Source organism: Maniola hyperantus, chromosome 15 (assembly GCF_902806685.2).
Source record: "Maniola hyperantus chromosome 15, iAphHyp1.2, whole genome shotgun sequence".
NCBI lineage: Eukaryota > Metazoa > Arthropoda > Insecta > Lepidoptera > Nymphalidae > Maniola > Maniola hyperantus.
The window spans coordinates 9,125,350-9,137,169 of record NC_048550.1 but is presented as its reverse complement, the minus strand read 5'-3'; the positions used below and the strand labels follow the sequence as shown (position 1 = coordinate 9,137,169).

Here is an 11,820-nt window from a genome sequence, read left to right as displayed (position 1 = left end):
GACAGACGGACGGACAGCGGAGTCTTAGTAATAGGATCCTGTGTTAGCTCAGCGGTGGCGAAGCTGAAGTAGTAATGAGCAGGGCACATGTTTTTAATGTACGATATTATAATTAAAAGGCCAGAGCATAATCAGCCAAAGGCAAGCAAAAATGTGAGAAGGATAGATAAAACTTCACCAGTGTACCGAGAAAGAGGTGGCAATAAAACAATGTTAGCCACCACGGGATTAATAAAATCAATAAATAGTTCCTGTCGATTTATTCGATTGTTTTTTTTTGCAATTAGTTCGCCCCTTAGACTAGGTATAGAATATATCAATGAATCGCCCATTGCTACTATAGGACGGTCGGTACAGAAGTCGCACTCCTTTATTATTGAATAAAATGCCCCCGATGGCCCGGCATTATATTATTAGTAGCTTACATAAAAATCACCGCTATTTTATCAATCTTACCCGACTCAACTGTATGAGATCTTTACTTTTACGTAATAGAAGAATCCATAGCCGTAAAATGAATTTAAAAATATAACTACTTTTAGTTATTACTCTGTCACTCAGTTTGACATTGTGACTTTGACATTATATGACAGGTATTAATCCAGTGTTTTCAGATTAACGTATTTCGCACTATTTAGGGGCTACTGCGACTATAATTTTAGGTATGACTTACGGCTTTTTCAATGTCGAAACTTGACAGGGCTTTAGGGTAATTTGGGGTGAAAGCGAACTTCTTTATTGTGATTCTTTAAAATAATACCTAATTATTATGTGCATAGGTAATTACTAGCTTATGCTTGCGACTTCGTCCGCGTGGACTACACTAATTTCAAACATCTATTTCACGCCCTTAGGGGTTGAATTTTCAAAAATACTTTCTTAGCGGATGCCTACGTCATAATTACTATCTGCATGCCAAATTTCAGCTCGATCCTTCCAGTAGTTTGAGCTGTGCGTTGATAGATCAATCAGCCAGTCAGTCACCTTTTCATTTTATATATTTAAATCTAAATATATAAAAAGAAAAGGTGACTGACTGACCCGGGTACACGGGTATTTTTTTCGTCATTTTACACGATGATCAAAAACTATATTGCATAAAAATAATTAAAAATGCGTTTTAAAATTTACAGGTTAAGCCCTTTCATTATGATACCCCACTTGGTATATTAATCTAACTTTGAAAGTTGAAAATACTATTTGTTCATGACAACATTTAATTTTTTTCTCATGTAACCACAAATTCTCAATTTTTGGAGTTTTCCTTTACGTCTGCTATAAGACCTACCTAGTTACTTGCCCATGATTCTAGGTCTACGGGGAGTACCCTATGTCCTTCTAGGTTTCTTGACAGACACCACAGACAGACAGGCATACAGACAGACAGGCAGAAAGACAGACAGACAGAAAGACATACAATAAAGTAATCCTTTAGGGGCTCCTTTTTTCCTTTTGAGGCACTTAACCCTAAAAAGAGTTCTCCATAATGTTCTCAAAGGTGTGTGAAGTCTACCAATCCGCACATGGCCAGCGTGATAGACTATGACCAAAACCCTTCTCAGTCTGAGAGGAGACCCGTGCTCTGTAGTGAGCCGGCTATGGGTTGATCATGATGATGAACTCTAAAAATATAAAGTATTAACTAAGTAACTATGTTTATTCGCAGTTAGATACGTCATGGGGATTCACAACCAAATTTTTTTTATTCACCACTCTTTACTTAGCTTTCACGGGACACACTCTATCAGGGTATTTTGATTTTTTTTTAGGATAATTAAGGGGCTTATTTGACTAGGCGGGTAAAACCTGGTAAAACCAAAATCGTGAATAGAAACACCGATTAATAGGAAATCCACAGACTACTTTTCAAGCAGGGTCGCGTTTACCGCACGGCAGGCCGCTTGGTCACAGACACAGACACAGAGTACCGGTGCAGAGTACATTGAATATGCGCTTGGTCACAACGCTTGGTGTTTGGTCAACGTAGTCTGTGGTCAACGCCGTACTTGTTACTGGTTTTTGTAGTGTGTTGAACTTGATTCTAATAAAAGGAATTATTATTCCTATTTGTGAACAATATCATAGTTTTAAAAAGTGTTACGATCATACAGCAGCAGAATAACACAATGTAAACAGCTGTGATGTGGTGTGACGGATTTGCTATTGAATCACAAGTGCTGTTGCGATGTTTATTCTGATATATTCATAGATTTTGTTAATGTAGATGAATGGCGTCTAAACAAGGGAACTTTGACCAGACAGTCATGATGGCGTCCACCGCCGGTGCAGGGCACTCGAGGTTACCGGGTATGGCTGTTGCCATCCCTCCAGCGTTTGAGCTACAAGCTACAACAAGCCACGGGGATTCCTCGTCAGATGCCCAGTCTCCTGATATACCGATAGCTAAAGCGAGCGATCGTCAATCGCGCATTATCGCTGAGAAACACAGAAGAAGTGAGTTTAATTCTCAAATCGCTCAAATGATGACCTTGTTGTCTGACATCGTCCATTCACAACGAAAGGTGGATAAAACCAGTGTCCTGCGACTCGTTGCCAGCGAACTACGGAACCAACACATATTCGGCGACTCCATAAAATGCCGTCATTTGGAAACATGGTCATCTGCTATACTTAAATTCTTTGATCTCATCGGTGGCTTCATGTTGGCTGTGACTTGCATGGGTCGCATTTGTAACGTATCCCACAACGTTCAGGAGAAGTTGGGATACTGCTACATAGATCTCTTAGGTCAAGACTTTTATCATTATGTTCACCCTGAAGATAAAGATATTCTAAGACAACACATTTTTCCTGTAGAATTACAGACTGGTTGCAGTCCAAAGTTATTTGAACAACATCATAATTTTCACATAAGAATAATGAGGGCCGGTGCCAGGTCTGACCCTCCTAGGTATGAGCGCTGTAGAATAGATGGTGTGCTCCGTCGCTCAGACCGCGCTACTGCTAATGGAGTGCAAGAAGAACAAACTATCAAGAGGCAACGGGTGAGGCATCACCGCACCTTTTCCTCCAGTGGAAATGACTATGTTTTCATAGGAATGGTCCATACACTAACCAATAGCTTGCCAGCAAGAATGTTGCCACCTACAGCATACTCAGAATATTGGACGAGGCATTTAATTGATGGCAGAATAGTGCAGTGTGATCAAAGCATCTCCTTGGCAGCGGGGTACATGACAGAGGAGGTCACGGGAACATCTGCTTTCTTTTTCATGCACAAAGATGATGTCCGCTGGGTTATTTGTGTACTACGGCAGATGTATGACCAAAGCAGGGAGTTCGGAGAGTCTTATTACAGACTGATGTCACGATCCGGTCATTTCATTTACATGAGGACAAGAGGATTCCTTGAAATCGACAAAGAAACTAAAAAGGTACAAAGCTTTGTTTGTGTAAACAGTGTGATAGGGGAGGAATACGGGCAGAGGATGATGGATGAGATGAAAAGGAAGTATTCTGTGATGGTAGACACTGATAAGTTGGAGAATGACAAAACTGTGGCTGTGGATGAGGCTCCCGTTGAGCACCCCAAGCGTTTAGAAAGAATTGTGATGCACTTGGTAGAGCCAGCTGCCAACGAAAATGTGGACGAGTTAAAATTAGTAGCACCTTCTAAGGAGAATATTATCTCAGCGATTAAAAACAGCGAAAGGGTTGTCCAAGAAACCGGTGTCCGGTTTGATACTCGCAAAAGAAAAAAATCTGACTGTGAGGACAACAGTGAAAATTTAAAAAGGCATACAAGCCTTTCTGACTCTAAATGGATAAACTAAGTATGTATCTAATAATTTGCATGAGTTTCAGTCATGCATATTGATGAAGACCACATTTATCATAAGAAATTGTAGAATCGATTTTTCAACAGATTTAAAAATTGTTTCAGTGAATACAATTTTATTATCTGTGTATACCAGTTAATATTTATATTATTAATGAATTATAATAGCTATTAATAATATAGGAATATAAATGTGCCAAATGTTATTCTAATTAATTAGCCGATTTGCTAATATTGGTAGTATCAAAAATCCATTTTTCCAATATCTTGCACATTTTATGTTATTTCAATATACAAGCCCTATTATTCCAAGTACCATACATGTCTTATTTATTTACGCATTATATAAAATGTTGACATATCACATCTTATTCACTTAAATATCTTATTTTTTTGGGATTTTTTTTATGTTATTTCAATATACAAGCCTTATTATTCCAAGTACCATACATGTCTTATTTATTTACGCATTATATAAAATGTTGACATATCACATCTTATTCACTTAAATATCTTCTTTTTTTGGGAGAAAGGGTTTAAATAAGTTTAAAATATTTTGTACTTACAAAAACCCACATGATATATCAACATTTTCTGTCACAAATCTTGTATAAATGCAACTATTATTATATGCAGCTGTTTGTCTATTGGTGCTAAGTCTTGCACACAAATCATAAATATGGGGAGGTATACATCTAATAATGCATTATTATGTTATTGTGAATTGTTCAATTCAGATAAAATAAAACGAAAGAAACCTAACAATGTATGCTAACATTTGATAGATACATTGCACCTAATTACAATAAACATTTGAAACTCTTTATCCCTAAAACACCCAATGGGGCTAATTCTGTTATACACAATCTCTAAACTTTTTTTTTTTTACTACTACTTACTAACTAAATGCATTCATTTATTCATAATGCATTCATTACGAGTAGAACCCAAATTAGACAAGTCCTGGTCTTATTGACTACGAAATATAATTGAAGTTATTATTATTATTTTAATTTATAGAATAGCGTTTGGCTGAAATCTGACCTGTTGGCAGGTAAACAAAAAATAAAAATAAAATTGATTTATTCATATATATTTATTATACATTTAGTCTTCTCTGCATTGCAGTTTTATATATTTCCATCTTTATCTAAAGTGATATATGACTAAATGTAATGTTATCCTTTTCTACAAGGAACATTGTAAAAGGGATGACACTACTATAAAACTTTAATATTATTTTCTATTAATATCCAACTGCATTAGTACCATGTATAAATTGTGTGTGCCTAATTCACTAGTCATAATGAAAATTTCTTTGCTAAAATGCATTATAATAAGTGTTCTCTGTAGTGTATTTATAAATTCAATGTGATGACTGCAATTATTATTATTGAACCAGCAATCGCAATTGGGTATGTACATAATACTTAATGTCCAAATGCTATGCTATATGAAATATGGATTCAGGTTTTTCCTAATAGAGACTTATATTTTTTAATCTTTAAATGAATTTTTTTCATTATCGCTATTTCCATAGGCCTAATTTCACTATCTCTAGTTTCAGATATTGTGGCTACTTTTGTTGTACACAATCTCTTAACGAAACTTACTTGACAGGTCTAAATCTAGTGATATCCTTTTCTACTGGGAGCATTATGAAAAGGATAGCAAAAGCAATACATTTAGACAATGGGGCTGATTCTCTTGTACACAATCTCTAAACTAAACTAAATTAACAGGTCTAAATCTAGTGCTATCCTTTTCCGCAAAAAACATTATGAAAGGGATAGCAATAGATTTAGACGTGCCATTTTAGTTTAGCTTAGAGATTGTATACAACGGAATTAGCCACAATATCTCACCCTGTGCATTTCCAGAATTTTATTTTTTATTCTTTTGTATTTTTTGTACCTACTTAACTGTATTCATGTTTTTAACATTATGTCACTCTGCAGAGCGAATGCCACTTAGTCCATCATGCCATAAAAAGCCATAGCAAGTTAATTGGTAATTTAGATTTGTTGAAATGATAATGAAAATTGCTAAGTTTAGTTTGGGTCTCAAAATCTTAGAGCAAACAGCTAGGTTGCTATAACAGTTTCACAAAAAATTCACAGTCACACAAAAAAAGAGTATTATTTTGGATTGGATTGTCTGTATGTAATCTTTTCAAGGCACATTCGAACTTTAGTTGATTTGACAATTGTTAGACTTCACACACCTTTGATAACACTATCGAGAACTCTCAGGCATGCAGGTTTCTTCACGATTGATGTTTTCCTTCATTGTTAAAGCAAGTGATATTTAATTGCTTAAAACGTACATAACTCTGAAAAATTAAAGGTAGTCCTAGTCTATCACCGCTTCATATTATGTTCGCATTTGTAAAATATTTCATTATACTAAAATATTTTAACACATTTAAAAAAAATCGGCTATAATATTCTGCAAATATTTAAACACGTGTAACTTTGAAACTAGAATCTAGATATTTTTATGGAAATCTGACATACGGCATACCACAGACACACTAGTTTTAAGGCCGTGTCTATTGAGTTTGATCATATTGGTTACTTTCTATTCAAATGAGAACCAAACTACGTTATGGAGAGCGCTGGGGAGCGCGCTAGGGAAACTGCTCTTAAATATCAAAAATACGAAACGTAAATCCATATTATTAATATGGATCAAAATTTGTTTGGTTCACCTAATTCTGATCGCTACAATCATTACTCATCTAGAATGTACACTGACTGATATCTTTTCTATTTTTATAATATTGTAAATATTTTACCAAAAATGTTGTTGTATCTAAAAAATAAGTTAATAATAGTAGAAGGCTGTTCTTGAGAAATTTAAAAACCGGTCAAGTGCGATTCACGCCTCCACACAAAGGGTTCCGTACCATCATATAAGATATAACACTATGTATTTTTTCATTATATTTTATGGCGGCAATAGTATATAGTGAAAATTTCATCTACTTACTACGCTGACAGACAGACGGACAGACAGCGGAGGCTCAGTAATAGGGTGCCGTTGGCACCCTTCGGGTATGGATTCCTAAAAATTGCCTCTTATTTTCCCCCAACTCTGGCAAAGCCCAAAAGGAGGGTTATGTTTTTGACCTGTATGTATGGTATGATGTAATGTACTTTATCCGCTCAACGAACTCAACCGATTTACATAAATAATGCGTGATTAGATTCGTCTCGATGGCGCGAGTGTCACTGGGTACATAAAAATCTTAAAAATCAAAATGGCGGATTTTATGCGCTTTAATGTGCGGGCTGAAAAGATTGAGTGCAAACCACAGTCGAGACTTTTTGAAAACTTTTTAAATTACTTGTTCAAATATTGATGTTTCTAGTAATCATCATCATCATCATGTCAACCCATCGCCGGCTCACTACAGAGCACGGGTCTCCTCTCAGAGTGAGAAGTCTACTACGCTGGCCAAGTGCGGATTGGCAGAATTCACACACCTTTGAGAACATTATGGAGAACTCTCAGGCATGCAGGTTTCCTCACGATGTTTTCCTTCACCGTTAGATAGATATAATATGATATTTTAATTTCTTTAAACGCACGTAACTCCGAAAAGTTAGAGGCGTGCCTGGGATTGAACTCTTGAACTCTGATTAGGAGGCGGACGTTCTAACCACTAGGTTATCACAGCTTGGCAGGCAGCAGTTTCAAGTCAGTTTTTCGAAAAAAAAAACTACCGTTGACCGCCAACTTTATTACCAACTTGCATGGGAACGGAACCAGTGGCCCTACCACGGTTGTTTGACAGCTACAATGTCACGATCGCAATCATCTCTGATTGGTTAACGCTCGCTCACTATTGGCCACAATGCATTGTTGCAACAAGAATCGCACAAATTCAGCCAATCAGAACAATTGAGATTGTAATAATGATTGATGCAGGTTTTAGACAATCGCCCCCCCGGTATATGTGTTCTTAAATATCTGGTTTTTAAATATCAATGAATTAATGAAATTCTAATGGTCCTACAAAAAGTTATCTACAGTTAAATGTTATCAGGTATTTCATTTATTACTAAGCTTATAATTAACTAGCTGATGCCCGCGACTACGTTCGCGTGGATTTAGTTTTTTAAAAATCCTGAGGGAACTCTTTGATTTCCATTGTGATGTGTTTGAAGAACAAACCCCTACCATACCCCCTAAACTGCCATACCCCTTCCAGGTTAGCCCGCTATCATCTTAGACTGCATCATCACTTACCATCAAGTGAGATTGCAGTCAAGGGCTAACTTGTATCTGAATTAAATAAAAATAAAAAAAAAACACACTTTCGCATTTATAATATGGGTACTGGGTAGTGATTTTAATGCATGACGATAAACTTAATAAGATTAAAAGTGTGGGATTGCACAGCACTAGCACAGCACATAGCTGGTCTGGATGAATGAACATACAAATCTTTTTCGTGTGCCATAGATATAGGACCGTAACTAAGGCTTTGAGTGCCATGGGCGGCACTCAAATTTATTACTGAATGCCCGCGACTTCAGCCGCGTGGATTTAAGCTTTTTAAGAATGCTATTTAATTTTCCAGTAGTTTTCTAGGATAAAAAGTAACCTATGTCCGTCCCCGAGAAGCAAGCTTTCTCTATAATTCGTCAAAACGGATGGGCCGTGAATAGCTAACAGAGACATACACTTTTTCATTTATAATTTAGTATGGAATATCGATTCAGTTACGTCTGCGGAGTAGATTCTTACAAGGTATATGCCTGTCGTAGAGGCGATGGCCGTTGGAGCCGGAAAGTCCTTGAGTGGAGACCGCGTTTAAGCAAGCGTAGTGTGGGACGCCCTCCAGCACGATGGACCGACGATATAAAGAGGCTGGCGGGAAGTGGCTGGATGAGGAAGGCTGAGGACCGGGTGTGGTGGCGCTCTTTAGGGAAGGCTTATGTCCAACAGTGGACGTCCACAGGCTGATGATGATGATATGTCAAGAATGTGAAGATCATAATAAAGCAAGTCGTAAATAGATAGAGCGCCATCCAGCGAAGCGAGTGCAAAATTTTGTTAATATAATTGAAAATAAACAAAGATATATACATATCAATTAGGTGGTGGCTGGCGCCTTGCGCAATTAGGTAACCCTCGCCTTGACGTGACGAGATCACAAAATAATTTATTTTGAAGAAAAACAAATGTAGGTACTTAAATATTGTTCATTTTTTTGTAATATTGCGCATTTTGCAGTCTTCCTCGAGGACGCATTTATTTTAGGAGGCTATGCCTCTGATTTCTACCCTGATGTCAAGCCCTAGTTACGGTTCTGCAGATTTGTGTACAACCAAATTAGCACCAATGTCTTGTCAGTGGCTCATAGGTCGTCAGCTTCAGTCGTACTCCATTTTTGTTGACGTCTTATAAGGACTGTCAGTGACGACCTTACTTTGTTGATGACGTGTAAGGACTGTCAGTGACGACCTTAGTTTGTTGATGACTTGTAAGGACTGACAGTGACGACCTTAGTTTGTTGATGACGTGTAAGGACTGTCAGTGACGACCTTAGTTTGTTGATGACTTGTAAGGACTGTCAGTGACGACCTTAGTTTGTTGATGACCTGTAAGGACTGACAGTGACGATCTTAGTTTGTTGATGACGTGTAAGGACTGTCCGTGACGATCTTAGTTTGTTGATGACGTGTAAGGTCTGTCAATGAAAAACTTAGTTTGTTGATGACTTGTAAGGACTGACAGTGACGATCTTAGTTTGTTGATGACGCGTAAGGACTGTCAGTGACTACCTTAGTTTTCTTGATGACGCGTAAGGACTGTCAGTGACGACCTTAGTTTGTTGATGACGTGTACGGACTGTTAGTGACGTCCTTAGTTTGTTGATGACGTGTACGGACTGTCAGTGACGACATTAGTTTGTTGATGCCGTGTACGGACCGTCAGTGACGATCTTAGTTTGTTGATGACGTGTACGGACTGTCAATAATGACGACCTTAGTTTGTTGATGACGTGTACGGACTGTCAGTGACTACCTTAGTTTTTGAAAAATCTAAATTAATCCTGCGAAATCATCTATGAAATTCTGTTGATTACAAAAACTTAAAATTAAATTTATAAAAAAAAAGAATATTAGCCAATGATGACTAATATTCCCCTTTCCCCTCCAACTAAGCGTAAAGCTTGTGCTAGGTGTAGATACGACAATAGTGCAACGGTTGAGGTTTGAATCTGCGACCTTTCGGATTTCAGTCCGCTCCTGAACCGTTGAGCTATTGAGGCTATTCCGTAGATGTACGTGTAGAAGGACAAAGGAAGGACGAAAATAGGGTTGCCAAAAGTTAAAGATCATTTTTAGTAGGATAACTAGGATAGGTAAGTCCAATATTTTTTAATGAAATATGGGCATAGAACCCAAAAATATAATTTTGTGATAGACCCGTTAGTATTTTTTATGCAATTTTTAACCACATCGAAATTTTTTTTTATGTAATAGTGTTTTAAAAAACCTTTAATTAAAATTGATGGTAGATAGAGTGAAATTAATGGGCGAATTTATAAAGGCAGGGTGTTGTAATTTGATATAAGGATACAGGCCAATTCAATTGACAATACTTGTTTCGTTGGGAGGCAAGTTGTGCTGTTAGCAGGGTAAATTAACATTAAGTATACAAAAATAATGTAAATATTATGCGTACAAAATGACTTCTCACCCGCCATTTTATCTTTATGTGTCAACTAGCTGATGCCCGCGACTTCGTGCGCGTGGATTTACGTTTTTCAAAATCCCGCGGGAATTCTTTTATTTTCCGGGATAAAAAGTAGCCTATGTTAATCCAGGGTATAATCTATCTCCATTCCAAATTTTAGCCAAATCCGTCCAGTAGATTTTGCGTGAAGGAGTAACAAACATACACACACACACACACACACATACATACAAACTTTCGCCTTTATAATATTAGTCGGGATTGTCATGTCAGAAGTACTGTTTTAGTCCTTATTTTAAAGGTGAACCGTACTTTTGACATGGCAGTTGACCCGTTGAGTTAAAATGGCGCGTGAGTAGTCATTTTATACGGACTATACTTTGATATCTGATAAAAATTAACATAAATGAACTCTTGTGTTTCTAAATACATAATTAATTATTATTGTCTTAGAGTACTTACTGCATAACTGTTTTAAGTTAAAAGGAGCCACACACATATACCGATTTCGCGACTACATACCTACTTCTATAACATAACCTTGTAGACATGAGTTATATGAGTTTCAGGTTTATTCAAAAGAATAGTAAGAGGTCATGTAAACATGTGCAAGGCAATCTTGCGAGCAACTAAGCTTGCAAACATTTATCGTTGTATGCGTGGTATCTTTACCACAACGTTGAAAAATATATGGATGACCTTTCAGCTAATCAAATTAAATATTTTATTGTCTACTTTACGTTAACCTCTACATAATAATTATAACGTAAAAGCTGCAGCATAATATTGTTTAATTTGATCTTATTTGTTTATATATACATTATACATAGTTAAACTCGCGAGTTAGGCGGGTGGGCCTATAAATAATGCAGTTGCGACATTGAATTGAACTTATAAACGTTTTTGTTCTTTCATGTAGGCTGCCTATGATACTACTCTACACGGTCTTTGGATCATTAAACTACTATTTGGGCTGACTATGAAAATGCCAGAATCCTTGAGAATTGGCGACCCTTGTGGCAGTAGGTTTGTTGACTATAATTATTCTGTTTGCCTAATATTATATGTATTAATTGTAAATTTATAGATTTATTTTGACTACCGAGATGAACTAATGGATTTTTGTCGGTCTTTAGGTTTTTTATTAATGGAGCATGTGTACGATTATTATTATTATTATATACTAATGACTTATTAAGTAATTAATCGATATTTCTTCAATGATCTGAACATTCTAATTAATGTACATATTATTGTATAGAATGAGCACAAAATTTTTTTACTCTTGCCATGTTATTAAAATGCAT

The 11,820-nt window shown here is 36.6% G+C and overlaps 1 protein-coding gene across 1 annotated transcript; it reads left to right on the top strand.

The window, feature by feature from the left end:
• Nucleotides 1–1,914: 1,914 nt before the first annotated feature.
• LOC117988947 (circadian locomoter output cycles protein kaput-like) lies at nt 1,915–4,243 on the top strand. Its single transcript, XM_034976238.2, has one exon. The coding sequence runs from the start codon at nt 2,229–2,231 to the stop codon at nt 3,792–3,794; it is 1,566 nt and encodes a 521-aa protein (XP_034832129.1). The 5' UTR covers nt 1,915–2,228; the 3' UTR covers nt 3,795–4,243.
• Nucleotides 4,244–11,820: the final 7,577 nt, after the last annotated feature.